At 45.6% G+C, this 16,777-nt stretch overlaps 2 protein-coding genes across 6 annotated transcripts in view; one reads left to right on the forward strand and one right to left on the reverse strand.

The window, feature by feature from the left end:
* The window catches only part of sypl2a (synaptophysin-like 2a), a 38,760-nt gene extending 37,840 nt beyond the window's left edge, over window positions 1-920 (reverse strand). The window contains exons 1-2 of one of the 4 annotated variants that reach the window (XM_082534107.1): window positions 815-920; window positions 198-272 (exon numbers count right to left, since the gene is read on the reverse strand). In XM_082534107.1, coding sequence (XP_082390233.1) covers window positions 198-272; window positions 815-862 — 123 coding nt within the window. In that variant the 5' untranslated portion in view covers window positions 863-920. Of the gene's footprint in view, window positions 1-73; window positions 109-197; window positions 273-432; window positions 587-814 lie in introns of those variants that run through there. The other 3 variants (XM_082534108.1, XM_082534109.1, XM_082534110.1) reach the window with 3 other exon arrangements.
* Window positions 921-1,513: 593 nt separating this feature from the next.
* Window positions 1,514-16,496, forward strand: zc3h11a (zinc finger CCCH-type containing 11A). 2 transcript variants are annotated; one of them, XM_082533253.1, is made up of 17 exons: window positions 1,514-1,951; window positions 2,805-2,877; window positions 5,190-5,314; window positions 5,402-5,521; window positions 5,899-6,022; window positions 8,844-9,008; window positions 9,092-9,157; window positions 9,261-9,434; window positions 9,571-9,630; window positions 9,718-9,816; window positions 9,904-9,966; window positions 10,056-10,568; window positions 11,309-11,364; window positions 11,447-11,942; window positions 13,023-13,183; window positions 13,315-13,499; window positions 15,401-16,496. In XM_082533253.1, the coding sequence occupies exons 3-17, from the start codon at window positions 5,261-5,263 to the stop codon at window positions 15,618-15,620; spliced, it is 2,556 nt and encodes an 851-aa protein (XP_082389379.1). In that variant the 5' UTR covers window positions 1,514-1,951; window positions 2,805-2,877; window positions 5,190-5,260; the 3' UTR covers window positions 15,621-16,496. The 2 variants fall into 2 exon arrangements, with proteins under 2 accessions (XP_082389379.1, XP_082389380.1); XM_082533254.1 differs by having other exon boundaries at window positions 1,520-1,634.
* The last annotated feature ends 281 nt before the right edge of the window (window positions 16,497-16,777 follow it).

Below are 16,777 nucleotides of genomic sequence, written 5' to 3' on the forward strand. Positions count from 1 at the left end.
CAGGTGTTATGGTGTGATAAAAGCGGACACCCTGTTCTAGGTTAACATGAGGAAACTGAGAAATAAAACTTACCAGTTTTATTACTGGTGCCAGGAACATGGACAAATGACTCCTAGGAGACATCGCAGCGAATATTCGACACTTCACGCTGATTGGGATGAATAATGTACAAAGACATGTTTGTGACAGTGCTTACCCATTCGAGGACACGAATAAATCCCAAAGGCTCCTTCAGCGGTCCAAGGTCCAGAGAAAACCCAGCCATCGCTTTCTGTGCACCAAAGACACGCAACCAGGTATAAACGAAAAGTACCTCTGCAAACGGCGAGACGTGTTGGTCACCTTGCAGCTAACTGACGCTGCCCTGGTTAAAGCAGCTGCATGCTAACGCTAGCTCACGTCAACTTAAGCACTTTAAAAGACTCACAAACCTGAACAGTGTCCATCGAAGTGTGTAAAACTAGCAGTCAGTGTCCCGGTACTACTTTTGTCAGTTTGCATGGAAAGCTAACTTCAAGTTGCTCCGTCTGTTTTCTGCCGACGACATAGGAGCTAACAGCAGGGGGCAGTCTCAACTGTGCACGGACTAGTGATGCGCGAATCATGAACGAATCGTTCAGTACTCGAGAATCACTTTACTGACTCGTGAATCTGACTCACTGACGCATCCCTGTTGCTGTTAGCAAACTAATTCCATTAGTAGAAATATATCTAGCTTATAATTAAAATTGTGTGGAAAAAAACAACAGACAGTTTCTTAACAAAAACATTTCTGCTCTGAACATGAAGAACAAACCCTGAGTAGAAGCTCACATCAAGACAACAGCTCCTCAGTTCACAGTAGCATCGCTCTGCTAACATGCTAGCAGCACATTTAAGTTACTCACCCCCTCCCTCCTGGCTCACAGCTTCTTCTTCTTCTTCTTGGTTGGCAACCAATGTTAAGGCGCATTACCGCCCCCTGGCTCACAGCTCAGTGGACATTTAGATGAGAAAATATATATTTGACACATATGAGGAAAATACTAATAAAATAAAAATAAATGTTCCCATTAGAAATCTTTTTTTTTGCTCTATAAAACTAGTTGTTTTTCTTTTTCAATCACTCATCTTAGCAGTAGGATTTACATGAAAAGAGAAACAAATTAAGTTTGAGTAAAAATGTATATTTTTTGCACTCTCTGGGCAACTGACTCTGTGACTCATATGACTCAAACACGATTCACTTCGGTGAGTGACTCATTCAAACTCGATTCAGTAAAAATAACCGAATTTACCATCACTAGCACGGACCCTACTGTCCGGTTTTTACTTTTAAATAAATAAAATAAAAAGCACATGTTTGAAATCAGAAAGCGATGTCTCATTTTTCTTTCAGTGTGATTATTAGTTAGCGTTTCTGATGTTGGAGGGAGCTTACGGTAATGCGAATTCTGCACAATGAAATGTAATTTTCGAATGTCCGATCTTTCCTTGCGACTTGAACACAGCACGCAGCCCCCCTCCTCGTATTTGTATTCCACCGTCGCCATTTTGCTTGAGTCAGAGAGCAGTTCTGGTTTTCTTCGAGCGGGTTCGGGTTTTTCTTGCTATATTCTACAAGTTTTCAAATATCTTTTTAAATTTTAAACTGGTAATTGAACACTACATACACTGTTTACATCATATGTATGCAGTTACATTGAAACGTTACAACACGGACGTGAATACCACGGTAATAAACGGCCGTGTGAACGCTTAGCTAACGATAAGGTCGCTAACCGTCCAAGGTTTCGGTAGGCCTCTGTTATGTACACGAGCTAAAAAGTGCTCATCTATTAATCATAATAATTTAAGAGTTCACATTTTTAAACTAGACACTAGTTAGCCAGGTTAGCTATAAAGGCAAGGCATTTTCCGACTGGGAGTCACGTAGTTCATTAGCTTTGAGACACTTTTTGTAATTCAACAGTAAGTATGTGAATGTTTTCTTGGCTGTCTTGGTCTTTAAAGTGATCTTTTCCTCGAGTTTGAGATTCGTTATTGTTATCTGAGTGTTTCGGTTTAATTGCTGTTTGTGTCCTAATTAAGATGACGATGATAATTAAGGCCGGTTGTCACTGGCAGGCTGAGGCTTGCGTGTGTAGAGTGAAGCCTCCCAAAAACGACACTTGTAGATTTTCCTGCATGAGACACTTGAAGTGTAAAAGTATGTGCGTGTGTCCGAGCACACTTGTTTCATGTTGCTGTGTGGAGTGTTTGTCCTGTTTGTCTTTCAATAACCACCTTTCAGTTCCCCGGGGAGTGTTTCTGATGTATTTGTAGGTTTAAACCCGTCCTCTTGGCCCTCTTTGGGGATCCCTGGATCCGGATAATTTGCCCCCAGTTGATTGGCAGAAGAATTTTTTTTTCTCCAGCATTTGGTAACCAAGACATGAAAGTCCTGCACGGTTTTCCTCCCAACCTCCAGCATTCAAATGTCACAAAATGTGTAAATGCCAACAAGCCCAAGAAGAAGCTGAGGATTTTCCCGCCAACCACGCCACCTTTCTCAACTTTTTCCCCACATCGCTTAGAGTTTCTTCTATTTTTTCTTGTTCATGCTGTTTATGTCCCCCTACTTATTTATTTCAGTAGCCACCAAATAGTATCAATGATGGTTTACAAGCAATGCCCAAAGGACTTGATTGCATCAGCATCAGTATTGTTTAGCGGTTTGGCAGAGATCAGGATGTCTCAGAAATGGGAAGTCGTAGGAAGACTAATGTCTTTGGGAGACCCACCCCACTTTTCCTCTTATCTCATGGATCAAGTGTTCCTTCAGGATTTCCTTACTACTGTGGAGACTCCGTACCAGCTGTGCACTCAGGAGGCAGACCACTTCTCTACTACCTCAGGTAAATGAGCAGCAGTGCATCTCCCACGAGTACAGGTCAGCTTTACAGATTACTCTCACTGCACTATTGTTGCCTTTTCTACAAATTCGTCAAGTTGTTTAAGTTTTCTTGTTGTTTGACTTGGAATCTAGTTGGTGATGTACAGATTCAGAACTTTTACAAACTGGTCAAATATCTTTGACCCTAAGTATCTTTATTTGGGTTTTTAGTGCTGCTAAACTTGGTGGTGATCCTCGGTGACCTTAGCAGTGCTTAATTTAATTCATTTTTTTTGTACAAAGTGCCAAATCACTACAACAGTCACCTCAAGGCACTTTCTATTGTAAAGTAAAGAATACAATCATATGAGCGCTTTGGCAGAAGTGGGAAGGACAAACGTCCTTTAAACAGGAAGAAACCTCCAGCAGAACCAGGCTGAGGGAGGGGCTGACAACGACCCTCTGTGGAGGTGCTGGGTGCACGTCGGGGGTTGGTGCTTTATAAATGAAACGAACTGAATTAAAAATTGAGTGAAGAAGAAACAGTCATCGTGTCATGGGGAGCACCCAGCAGCACAACTAGGGGAGGATCCAGGGTCACCTGGTCCAGCCCGAACTATTTTGAATTCTGGATTTAACAGGAAGCCAAAACAGGAGAAATCTGCTCTCTCTTTCTAGTCCCTGTCAGGACTCTTGCTGCAGCATTTTGGATTAGCTGAAGGCTTTTCAGGGAGTTTTTAGGACTTCCTGATAATAATGAATTACAGTCGTCCAGCCTGGAAGTAATAAATGCATCAACTAGTTTTTCAGCGTCACTCTGAGACAGGATATTTCTAACTTTAGAGATGTTGCACAAATGGAAGAAAGCAGTCTTACATATGTGTTGAATACATACACGGGGACATATTGTGGTTATTGTCGTGCACCAGGAGGATCCCAGGACCCACTGCAGCAGCGTAGGGCACCAGTGGTGGACCTGGAGGTCATGGCAAACCACAAGCCTCAGGCCACCCTCCTCAGTCCGTTTCTGATTGTTTGATCAGAGACCTTCACATCAGCGGCCTGCTGGAGGTCATTTTGTAGCTCTGGCTGTACTCAGACTACTGCTGCAGCTGTCGATTGTTTTAGTAATCGATTATTCAATCGAGTATTCGGATACAATTACAGTGCTGGCTGCGGTGAAGAAATGCCAGCATATCAGTATTCTGAGGTTCGCCCTGCACTTTGATGCAACGTTTTTGAGCTGCTGAGAACAGGACGGTATGATGGTGTAGAATTAATTGAATAGTAATTGATTGTCCAGCCTAACGACCCTCAGGTCAGAGAGTTTCACTACTATTGATGCAGGACCAGCGCTGCTGTTTGGTCCTCACGGTGTGTGCGCTTCCACATTAAACTATGCCATTGTCATCACTGCTGCTGTTGTGTATCAGTGTGTGGAGCCTTTTCATCCACAGCTGCTCCTGAAACGCTCACACATTGGCTCATACACAGCTCTGTGCTAAACAAAGTATCCAAGTAATGTCTGTTTTTGTTTTGTTTGTTTACAAAAACCAAAGCATTTGTAGACATTTGGGCGACGCAGCATCCCTGTGTGGTTCCTGGTACACACTGACACTGAGTGTTTAAATATTCCCTTGTAGGGCTGTGCGATATGACCAAAGTCTCATATCCCGATATCAGACATCCATCGTCCGGTAACGATATAAATCACAAACATGTAACATTTTCTGTAAAGTCTGTGAATCTCGGGCAGCTCGACCTGCGTGAAGTGTTTCCAGCTGTGCGTCGTGTAGCTGAGTCGAGTGTTTTAACGATGCATGAAACGACACATGTTTAGACACAAGTTGTAACGGCGCCGTTTTCTTTCAAAGTTTGAGTCTGAGCTTTATTTTTAGCACCTGGCGTCTTTTTTACTTCTCATCCGTAAACTCTCTGCATCTTTTATGTGATTCAGTTTATTTTGAAAAGTCTCAACAGGATCTTGAGCTTTATTGTGAAAGGTTTATGTGGAACATAAACAAGCGGAGACACGATGCTGTTACTGTCGTTGTTGCTAACAACAACACATAAAAACAGGCGCTTGTCGTCCGTAGTGTGGTTGTATTAAATCTAAGACAGAGAGACCTTTAATAAAGCCGCTACAGTGACCATCAGAACATGAAAACAGCTGGAAACAGTTTATTTTGCAACAGCACCAAACAAACGATAGCGTAAATGAAACGATAGATGTCGTTCTATCAAACAGCCCTATTCCCTTGAAAAGCATCCAGAGTGTACCAGAGGTGCTGGCTTGGTTTGAGATGTGATGTCTGGTTTGCTCTGTGTTGTCAGGGAGGTTCCTGTCGGCCCATAAGAGATCCAGCTGCTGGGTTTAGAGGTCGTTCCTGTACTACAGCTTTACTATGACCAGCCATGGAGACGACTGCTACTTCTTTTACTATTCTACCTGCAGCAAAGTAAACAAGCCTGCTACATGCACACATTGGGCTAGAAAGTGTTGGTGACCAGAAAGAAGAGTCCAAGCTTACTGTTTGTCTGTGCAGGGAGACAGTTGTCCGTTCAGACACTGCGAGGCAGCTATGGGCAACGAGACCACCTGCAGCCTCTGGCAGGAAGGACGCTGCTTTCGTGCTGTCTGCAAGTTTCGCCACATGAAAATAACGGTAAGCAAAATGTAAATGGAGGAAAGCAGAAGTCCTCTCCTTCAGGCTTTGCCCAGTCAAGGCTGTGTGTGTCTTGAATGGCCATTAATGAAGAGTAAAAAAGCCTCCCTGTAAACCAGGATCTCCACTCCTGACTCCTTCTGTCAGATTTGAAGTGCTGTTCAGAAACACGAGGCTGGTTAAAACGGTGGCACGTTCCCTCTCATTCAGATCTTAGCTACATAGTCCAGAGTGGTGTCATTAGGAGGAGCCATTCATGACAAGAGGGAGGCTCTGAGCCTCCTCTGAGAGTGAGGAGCGTTTCTCCTCATGCATGTTGTTTCACGACAGATGGACACCACAGAATGTTTACATGTTAATGTTCTTCATCAAAACAGAAAAATCGAAAGGAGATCTCGTGTTACTGGGAGAAGCAGCCGGCAGGCTGCCAGAAGCCACACTGTGCCTTCTACCATGAAAAGCCTCGCTACATAGAAGGCGTCTTTGTCCAGCCTGATAAAAGTGAGTTCAAACACACACATTTTACATCCACTACAGCAAGATGCTGGCCCAAAGTATTTATCACCATATACATTTGAAAATGTGCCATAACGATATAACTGACACGAGACAAAATGCTTTACAACTCCACAACTTTGTTAGTGCAAAAACCCATCAATGTATTTCCACTTAAACAAGCAGCTGTTTTTTTTTTTTTAAGTAAAAATATAAACATGTAACAGTGCAAATGCAAACTCCTCGCTGACAGTTTAACCAAAAAGCATTTCCAGTGGAAACTGGCCGACACATCCTCAGCATAACCATGTATAACATCCACAAACTTAAAGAGAGGTCATACACACACAACACGGTAACATTATGTTGAAGCACAGCACGTATCACTCCGCGAGGCTCCGCCTACGATAGCCATAACGCTCCGACAATCCATCAAGCGGTGCGGCTTCGTAGCTTAGCAAAGTCACACTGAAACATTTGACAGATTTTCGAGCGCCGTGCACATAAAATCGTTTCGAGGTCAGTAACACAACCAGAGTTCATACATAAGGCACACGGGATTATAACACACTGTCGACTTTCAGACAAATCAAAGGATGATTTTAAGTGCGCCGTATTTTCCAAACAACACGGTAATAACGACGGCCCGCTAGCATGCGCTACCAAAAATAGTGCTTTGTTGTGTATCTGACAGACGAAAGCTAAACCAGTTCCACACCAGTGAAGTTTAGGGCCGCCACAAACGATTATTGTGATAGCCGACTAATCAGATCATCATCCTTTGGACGTACAGGTACAGCTTATTGCACCAGCAGCATCTGCTCTCATATAACTATCATTAGCTTACAGCTTTAAGTGTTTAAGGTGCTAACTAAAAATAAAGACAAGATGACAGGTTAACTTTTAATGAAATTTGCAGATTGTTTCAGTGAAGTTTAATAAACTCCTTGCTATCTAAACTATAACAGGACACCGGAGTAGATTCTGGAGCATCTCACACTTCTGATGATCAGCTGTCTGCTTGACGTTTATTCAGTGTAAAAACTTTAATCTCAGCCAAACCGATTTACTCAGGAACAAATAAAATACTGAAAAACAATAACAAACAACAACATTGTTAAGTTATCTAAGTGACTCATATATCATGTTTAACCTGAGTAGTGAAAGACGGCGGGGGGTTTGAAAACGATCTGCCGGGAGTCCGGTGTTCTCACGGCTCTAGTTAGCCTAGCCCCCGGCTAACTATCGAGCTAGTGGGTAACAGACGTCTCCGAAAACGTCGGAGCGCTTTTGAAAATATGCGGTGTCTTGATAAACTCAGCAGATATTTGAGGTTTGCACAGCTACATTCTCGCCTGAAAATATGTTAAACGTTTATTTTGTGATCCAGAAAGAATAATAAGAGTAACATTAAAACTAACTAGCTGCCGCCATTGTTGACAGCTGAGCAGGGCCGCAGCTGTGTCCCAAACGTCGGCTGCATCCTCCTGAGGCCGCATTTGAAGGCCGATTACGTCACAGCCAGACGACGAGGCTGTCCCAATTCGTCGACTCCTCTGAATGCAGCCGACAAATGCGTCCTTCATTTCCCCGAATTTGAAGGATGGGTCGGGTGTGTCCTTCGTGGCCCACCATATCCCAGAATTCATAGCGTGGCCCAGCCAAATTTCAGCTGCCAACAATGGCGGCCGCTACTAAGTTTTAAAATTACTCTTACTAATCTTTCTGGGTCACAAAATAAACGTTTAACATATTTTCAGGCGAGAAAGTAGCTGTGTAAACATCAAATATCTGCTCGGTTTATCAAGATATCGCATATTTGCAAAACTGCTTCGACGTGTTCGGAGACGTCTGTTACCCACCAGCTCGATAGCGAGCAGGGGGTTCAATGGTCACACAGCCGGCGAGAACAGCGGACTCCCGGCTTCGTCGTTTTCAGACCCCGCTCTTTCACTACTCAGGTTAAACATGATATAAGTCACTCGGAGAACTTAAAAATGTAATTGTTTGCCTTTTTTCTCTGTTTTATTTGTTCCTGAGTCAATCGTTTGGCTGAGATTAAAGTTATTAGATTAGATAAAATAAAACTTTATTAATCCCCCGGGTGGGTTCCTCCTTGGTTTTCACACAGCTGACTAAACGTCAAACAGAAAACTGATTAAACAGTGTGTGAGACAGTCGAGAGTTTACTCCAGTGTCCGGTTAGATTTTAGACAGCAAGGAGCAGACGGCGAGTTTATTAAACTCCTCCGAGACAGCGGCGACGCTAATCTGAAGGCTGGACCGTCACATTTCACAGCCTCGCACTTCCGGCCTTCTCGGTCTTTGAAGGACCCGGCCCACGTAGACCGCGAAGGCCGGGTCCTCAGGAGGATGCAGCCGACGTTTTGGGACACAGCTCACGCTATGAATTCTGGGACAGAGCTTCTTCTTCTTCTTCGGGGTTTAACGGCAGCTGGCATCCTTGTACATGCAGTGCTGCCATCTTCTGTTTCAGTCCGTTATTACACTCTTAAATCCTGCTACTTATTCCTGCGTCGTTTGTGATCTTACAAAGCTTCAAACGACGCGTCGACTATTAAATCAGTCGTGATGATTTTGATAGTCGACTACTCGTAGCAGCCCTGCTGAAGTTGCAGCGTTTTTACAAACCAGTTCTGGTTCATCCGTTTCACTCAACGATCCGCTTTCGCCCTTCTCATTCTCTGTCGCCGCCATGCTTTTACTGCCATGTGCGTATGAAAACAAAGGCACTGCACATGCGTGTTCTCGTAGCGTGTATGATATGGCCCAGCCCTACTAATGACCATGGCTGTTACCGTCCCAGACGCAAGGAAGGAGGAGGAACAGCACCACGAGGAACAGACTGTCCCGGCAGCCACAGTGAACCCTCAGCTCAGAAGTGTCAAGACTGATACGCAGGAGCCGGTGCCGAGCCCCACCCATCCACCAGTCGTGATTAATCCAGCAGACGATGATGAGGATGAGGACGGTGAGCTGAACCTGACTTTAGAAAACATGTATTTCTGCAATGAAGTTAATGTTTTTTTGATTCTCATCACGGATGTCTTTCAGACCAGTTCTCAGAAGAGGGAGAGGAGGGAAAGGGTGGCCCTTCGCCTAGAAAGCTGCCCAAATCAGGTGCAGCAGCAGAGAGACACAAGCTCACACCTGACATCGTATCTGGGTTTGTGAGTTAAGCATCTTAGCCTCCCACATCTCCTAAAACCTTTTGTCTTCACAGACGATTCCCTGAACTTTGGAGTGAGCACGTTGGAGGAGATCCGGCTAAGGAAAGCCCTTAAGGCCAGCATGAAGAGGGCCGGTTACCCCCTCCAGACTACCGAAACATCCACCAGTGTGGAGAAAGAAAACATCCAGACGTTATTTCGACCAGATGTATTTGACTCACGAGATGGTAAAAAGTGTAACAGCTGTGTTTTCCCAGTCTTCTGTGTAACGTTGGTGGCGCTCCTGTTTGCTGCTGCTGAGACAGATCTACTTTAAACTTGAACTGTTCTGTGTTTTAACTCTCATCTCTCTGGTGTTTGTAGAGCCTGGGGGAGCCAGAGTTAGTGTGACTAAAAGACTTGGGAGAAAGATTAACAGCACTGGTAAACTTGCTCTCTTGCTGCAGTTGTCAGATACTATTGTGAGTAATAATGTAGAGATTAAAAGCTCATTGCTTGTCCTTGACATAGATCTAAGAAGTGCAGAAGATGTCCCCCTGAAAAGGAGTCTGGCTAAGCGTTTGGGTAGGGTGGTGGATGTGGACCAACCATTTCTGCCCCCTCACAAAGGTCAGTGCTGTAAGAGCTGCAGCTGTGGCCTCTGACTCGTTATGCTGCCATTCACACTGAAGCCTCGTCTGTCTTCTGTTTCTTCAGCTCTCAAACCTGTAAAGGAAAGACTTGGATTGCTTTGTGATCCCGTTGCAGCCAGTCAACCAGGTAAGCAGGCTGATATGAGCTACACTCACATCGATTGTGGAATAATATAAATCACAGCCATGCGCTAGAACGTGTTGTCATGGTTGCAGCTGAGAGCAGTGCGGTGTCACAGAAGGTTCCTGAGCTTATCCACATAAAGACTCTGGAGCAGATCAAACAGGAGAAGGCGGTCAGGTCCCAGCGCGACAACCAGAAAAGCACCAGAGCCACAGAAGCCACCGAGAGCAAAGCCAGCAGTGGAACAAAGCGAGCCATCGCCATGAACGACGCCTCCCTCTGCAATGTCAAAACATTTTCTGAGATTCTTCACGACAAGAAGAAAAGACAAGAGGAGGAGCTGGAACAGAAGCCCCGCCCTGAGGTCAATCACACAGCAGAGCGAGATCAGGGCAAGAGCCAGGAGGAGGCCCACACAGCTGGGCCTGAGGTCGCAAACGCGGGCCGGATTAGAGTAAAGACCCTGGAAGAAATCCGCATGGAGAAGGCAGCAAGGAGTCAGCTCGAGCAGGCAGTGGACGCTGAAAACAGGAAGAGGTCTAACGCTGAGGAGAGCGGTGCCAAGAAGCCCCGCCTGCTGCGCATTAAGAAGCTGGCCCCCCAAAGTAAGGCTGCTTTTTTGCATATTACATCTGTGCTATTACAGGAAGTGCATGCACATCTGTTACACTGTCTTTCTGATGGCCTTTGGTTTTGACTGGTCGGCACCACTTGGGGGGACATTTATATGAACTGTTGGTAAGACTGTGTAACACAGGCCGTGACAAAGGCCATAATTCCCCTGGGTGGGTGAATACATGTTCCATTGTTCATTCCTTCTATTGTGCGCGACTCCTTTGCTGTAAAATGGCTGGAAATGAGGCGAGATTAAGCCGCTCCATAACGGCGTTTTTATGCTTACGCGTGCCCCTGACGCATAGCGCCACATGCTGCAAACGAAGTATCATTTTCTCACACAACACACACGACCGAGCCATCACATCGTGTGCCCAAGCAAACCACACGTTCTCTAAAAGCCGATAGATCTCACAGAGTCCAAAGGGTCTGCAGGTTTCGTCACATCCCCACCAAAGTTCACTGAACCAGCCACAGAAGACCACACACGTGTCCACAACTGATAAACATAACATCATAAATCAGACCTACCTTTGCTGTCGCGCCCATCTGAGACTGCAGCTGGTTTCCTCTTCACAATGCCTGTTTTCAGTTACAGACGTCTGATTGGACGAGGCTCATAGATTGTTTACACAGAGATTGTAGACCATATAGGAAAGTGTTGCTGGATTGTTTTGTTTTCTCCTAACATGGTTTTGAAACACTAACATGAACCTTATGTTGAACTTAGCTAGCAGCATCGCCGCAGAGAAGAAGCCACACAGAAGTGCATCTCCTGAACCCCAGGTACTGTCTGCTTTCTGTTTTTCTTCAGTGTTGGTTTCTTTGTCATCGGGCTGTTGGCAGTGCTAATTTTCTCTCTTTGTAGACCAGTAACAATATCAAGGTGAAGACCTTTGAGGAGATCATGCGGGAGAAACGCCTTCGAAAGCAGGAAATGTTGGAACAAGGCAAAGTGGGAGAACCTGAAACGGAGCCTTCTCACAATCAGAATGCCAGCAGTACCGTCAAAAGGAAGGCTCCTTCATCACCGCGCTCCTCCTCCTCGCCTTCCTCCAAAACTCCATGTGCCGGTTCCACCGAAAGAGTTCCTGCTCACAAGCTGATTACTCTCAGGTCAACGGCTGCACCGCCTGGAAACGGTGTGGCCGCTCCTGAAACAACAGCTGCTGTTGTTACTGTGCAGAGCTCTTCACCACAGCAGGCTGGGACAAAGTCCAGCTCCAGGGTCGCTCCAGACAAGAAGACGCAGGTGTCCTCTGCACTGTCACCACTGGAGCAGCCTCGTGTGACAGGAGCCTCTACTGCCGAGGAAGCGATGGACACGAATCGGGAGTCCCCAGAGCACACTGCAGATACCAAAGGTACTGTATCACTCGTGCTGTCACTCATCTTTCTAAGCCAAGTGCACTCAAAGCACTTGATCTATGCACAGGTGCTTCCTCTCACACATTCACACTCCGGTGGATGCATCAGAGAGCACCATGGGGTGAGCACCATGGGGTGAGCACCATGGGGTGAGCACCATGGGGTGAGCACCATGGGGTGAGCACCATGGGGTGAGCACCATGGGGTGAGCATCTTGCCCAAGGATACTTGGCTTGCAGCCTGGAGCAGGGATCGTTTTAATGGAGAGGGGCAGAATATCAACCAGGAATCCAGAAAAGAAAACGCATTACATAAAAGCTATACATTGGTATGGTGTAGTTAAACTGTACCATAATGGATTAACTCACACCCACAAAGTCCCCCTGAGTACTCCAGGAGAGTAGAGAAGCGCTGTGTAAGAATCAGTCCGTAACGTGTACACCATGCAGAGCAGGCTCGTGGTCACACCAACAGCAAGTCCTCTGTCATCAGTTTGACTCGTGGTGTTTGAAGGAGCAGCTCCGTTCTGTGGAGGTCTGCCAGGGAGCAGTGTGACTCCACTGCATGGAGTGGGCCGTGCATGGTAACATCTTGGACAGCAGCCTGCTTCCCTCTGCCAGAACACCTACGATCAGCCAGTGTTTGGTCCTTTATCTGTGGGAGGAACTGAAACTTCGAGTGGCCGAGCAAGAAAAACCCCTCCTGAGAATTTCTTAAACGCGGTGACCACCTAAAAGAAATGTCTTAGAGTTGTACCTGCCAACAAGGATTAAACACAAATTAGAAGCTGTTCATTTCTTTGTAAGTGAGCAAACATGCAAATTTAGCAGGGGGTCAAAAAGTCCTGTCCCTGCACTGTAAGCTGACCTTAAACGGACCCAACCAGGAGGTGCATGCTTAGTTTGAGCCAAACAGTTTCCCAGTGCTTGTAGTTTGTAGCGACACACTGGGGTTCGCTCTGATAGTTCTTGGAGTGTGAAAAGAAACAAAAGCATGTGACGTCTAACCAGAGTGACCAAACTATGGTGTGAGGCAGGAAAGTCTCTGCAGACTAAAGCATTACTTTGTACTTACAGAGAGACCGAAACTGAATGTGAAACCGTCTGTGATGAAGCCTGCAGTGCTGGTTAAGCCTGGCCAGAGGAGGCGGGGAGCACAACAGTCTGCTGTAGTTGCTGTTAAACCTCTAAACAGCCCCTCTGCACCGAAAGAGGAGCCACGAACCAGTGACAGACATGTAAGGGTGCATGTGTCCAGTGTGATGCACTTCATGTTTAATTTCTATTGTGATAATCCTGTACAGACGAATGCAGATGAAGGAGGAGGGACTAATTACTCGTGTGCTGTGAATTTGTTTTGCCTCGTCAGACTCTCCCATCCACCGGCGTGGATGCTGCATGGAGTCACTTCACCCAGCTGGAGTCTGCCTCCAGCTCTAGCCCAACAGGAGAGGAGCTTCAGACCGTCCCTGTCTTCACACAGAGTCTAGGCCCAGAGAGCAGTCTGCCCATCAGTGGTGCGACCACCAGAGAGTCCTGCACGGTGCCCCAAAGGTAAACGAGAGTCCAGACAGAAAAACAGATCAGCGTTAGTGTGCTGCTGCCCCCAGCTCAGTGCTCATTGGTTCCATTCAGTCTGGCTTTGGGGAAAGAACAATAAAAGTAGCAAGTGACAGCAGAAAATAAGTATTTATGTTCGGTATGCACTTCATTACAAACACAGTCATTACTGTGGTAGAGACCGAACACAGTGCTGGAAACATTCCTCAGCACACTGATGTGGTGCTTTGCATTGTTGACTGCACATCAAATGTGCTATGTTGGATTGGGATCTAGTAACTATGGACGCCGTTTGACTACAGTACACTTACTATCAGGTTTGGGAAACCAGTCTGAGCTTGTTTGAGCTTTATGGTTGCTGCTGGGACCACCGTCACCTTCACCCTCCACACCTGCTCCAGCTCTTCTCTGAGCCCTTGGTACTTCTCCAGCTTCTCATGTTGCTGTCATTCGCTGCATCCATCCCTACGGCCGTCTTCCTCTGTTTGTCTACCACCACCATGTCCGTCTGTATCTGGAAGTCCCACAGGATCTTAGCTCGGTCATTCTCCGCCCTTGGGGGCGTCTCCCATGTTGACCTCAGGACTTCCAGCTAGGGCTGTTCGATGTAACGATATATATCTGATGACGATATAAAAACATCGTTTCATTTACGCTATCGTTTGTTTGGTGCTGTTGCAAAATAAACTGTTTCCAGCTGTTTTCATGTTCTGATGGTCACTGTAGCGGCTTTATTAAAGGTCTCTCTGTCTTAGATTTAATACAACCACACTACGGACGACAAGCGCCTGTTTTTATGTGTTGTTGTTAGCAACAACGACAGTAACAGCATCGTGTCTCCGCTTGTTTATGTTCCACATAAACCTTTCACAATAAAGCTCAAGATCCTGTTGAGACTTTTCAAAATAAACTGAATCACATAAAAGATGCAGAGAGTTTACGGATGAGAAGCAACAAAGAGCCGCCAGGTGCTAAAAATAAAGCTCAGACTCAAACTTTGAAAGAAAACGGCGCCGTTACAACTTGTGTCTAAACATGTGTCGTTTCATGCATCGTTAAAACACTCGACTCAGCTACACGACGCACAGCTGGAAACACTTCACGCAGGTCGAGCTGCCCGAGATTCACAGCCTTTACAGAAAATGTTACATGTTTGTGATTTATATCGTTACCGGACGATGGATGTCTGATATCAGGATATGAGACTTTGGTCATATCGCACAGCCCTACTTCCAGCCCACACTCGGCACAGATGTTCCTGTACACTATGCCGGCCACTTGGTTATGGCGTTCCATGTATGCCCTGCCTGCTAGCGTCTTGCACCCTGCTGTTATGTGCTGGATTGTCTCAGGGGCATCTTTACACAGCCTGGGGTCTTGCCTGGTGTGGTAGACCTCAGCCTCCATGGATCTGTGCTCAGAGCTTGTTCCTGTGCTGCCTTTCAGCCACTTCCTCTGTCTGCCGGTGGTACATAGCGTGCAGAGTCCTGTCCTTCCATCACTGTTCTTCTCCTCGCTCCTCTTCTTTCTTGGGTTTCTGCTCAGTGAGGTATTCACTAAGCGTGCGGTGTGGTAGCCGTCTCCTGATGTACTCATGGATGTTTGTCTCATCCTGGGTAAAAATGATCCTATTTTTCAGTGCTCTCGTACTCAGTGCACCTTCAGTTGTAGTAGGAGCTTGGTACCTAATCTTGGGTTTTTGTCCAGTTGCTGCAAGCTCCATGGCAACCCCGTGAGCCACGGGTGTCAGCTGTACGTGTCTGACCTGTTGTTTTTGTAGTGGTTCCCTGAGATTTATTTGTGTCTCTGCTTTTGGTGAAGAGGTTCCTCTCTGAGAGCATGTCAGTTTTTCTCTGTTTGCATGAAATGAAGTAACAAGGCTTTCTGTCGTTCAGCCCAGTACAGAAGACACCCTCTCAGCCCAGATCAAGGAGGCTCAGCACTGCAGCATCCCGGGCTGCCTCCAGCTCGAGCGCCGCTGCCTCCACCTCTGCCATGGATGACTTCGAGGAGCTGATCAATGAGTTTACTGACGACCACCTTGATGATGATGTGGACCCCAGTATCGGAGAGGACGACCTGCTGCAAGAGCTTTCTGAAATGATTGACAGCTGAGAGGACGCAGTCAGCAGTCGGCCCTGTGTCTCTCTGGGCGGTGGGACTTAGCTCCATGGTAGATGTTGGGCTATTTAGATGTATTTCGTTCTTAAAATAACTTTTTAACCTATGAGTCCATATGTTGCTCTTTACATTTTCATCATCTTCTCTCAAAGACAGTCTTCTATAATTTGCTCTTCAGGTGAATATTTGATGATGGAGGAATTACTCTGCAGGGCCTCAGTCCTCTTCATCATGTGTGTTTATGATCCCACTCCAACAAAAGCTGTTGTGTTAGAGATGTGCTTACCACGATCCCAGGTTTGTGTGGATGCTGTTCATTTAGAGAGAAGTTGTATCTGTATACTGTGTATGCAACAGAACTGTGTGTTTGTTGTTCTGTGAGTGGACGAGCCTGTTCACACATCGTGACAGTGATGGAATAGATCCGTTTGATTTCAGCGAGGACTGTCACAGAACCTACGATGATCACCGTTTAAAGTAATTTATTGGAAAGGCGTGTGTGCAGTCATTCACATGTGATCGAGTCTATCCCGTGACTGTACTCACTTTATATGTTTTATTAATGTGTGTTTCTTTCATCACTTACGTTTAGTAATGGACGTCCTTTTAACCTAGAGCAGGTGGTGTCAGTGTGTAAGAACTCTGTTATTTATGAACAGCTCAGGGACTGTTTCACATGTTTCTATGTTCTTTATACAATGAAAAAAAGGGGGAGGGGCTTTGATTTTAGCAGTACTGCCTAGAGATGATTTTTTTTGTTTGGTCTGTTAGTAGATCAGCTTACTTTGTCTCTGTCCTGACCCTCACACAGGCTGACTATTCAGAGTGACTTGTACATTTATTGTGTAAATAAAAATTATTTTAAATTAATTTGAATTCTTGTTTATTATTTACTTTTCATTTACACACACACACACACACACACACACACGTATGTGTATACATACGTACATACGAGTCTGACTTTGACACTTAAAAAAGGCGTCAAAGTCAGACTCTGGTTGATCATTGGCCAGCTTCAGAAGGCAGACCAGAAATTTTAATAAAGATTTTACAAACAACCTACAGAATAAATATGATGGCATTGATAAATTCATATGGATACCAGCATGTTATGGTGTTATTGGCAATGAGGTGGCAGATAGAATTGT

The sequence above is a fragment of the Aulonocara stuartgranti genome, assembly GCF_965226115.1.
Source record: "Aulonocara stuartgranti genome assembly, chromosome: 5".
Taxonomy (NCBI): domain Eukaryota; kingdom Metazoa; phylum Chordata; class Actinopteri; order Cichliformes; family Cichlidae; genus Aulonocara; species Aulonocara stuartgranti.

What these genes read in the sequence shown, in the direction of transcription:
- zc3h11a (XM_082533253.1), top strand. Translation starts at nt 5,261, where the DNA reads ATGACCAGCCATGGAGACGACTGCTACTTCTTTTACTATTCTACCTGC. An exon ending in TAGAAAGCTGCCCAAATCAG is followed by an intron (nt 9,158 to 9,260) that starts GTGCAGCAGCAG and finishes TTGTCTTCACAG; the next exon opens with ACGATTCCCTGAACTTTGGA. An exon ending in TGTATTTGACTCACGAGATG is followed by an intron (nt 9,435 to 9,570) that starts GTAAAAAGTGTA and finishes TGGTGTTTGTAG; the next exon opens with AGCCTGGGGGAGCCAGAGTT.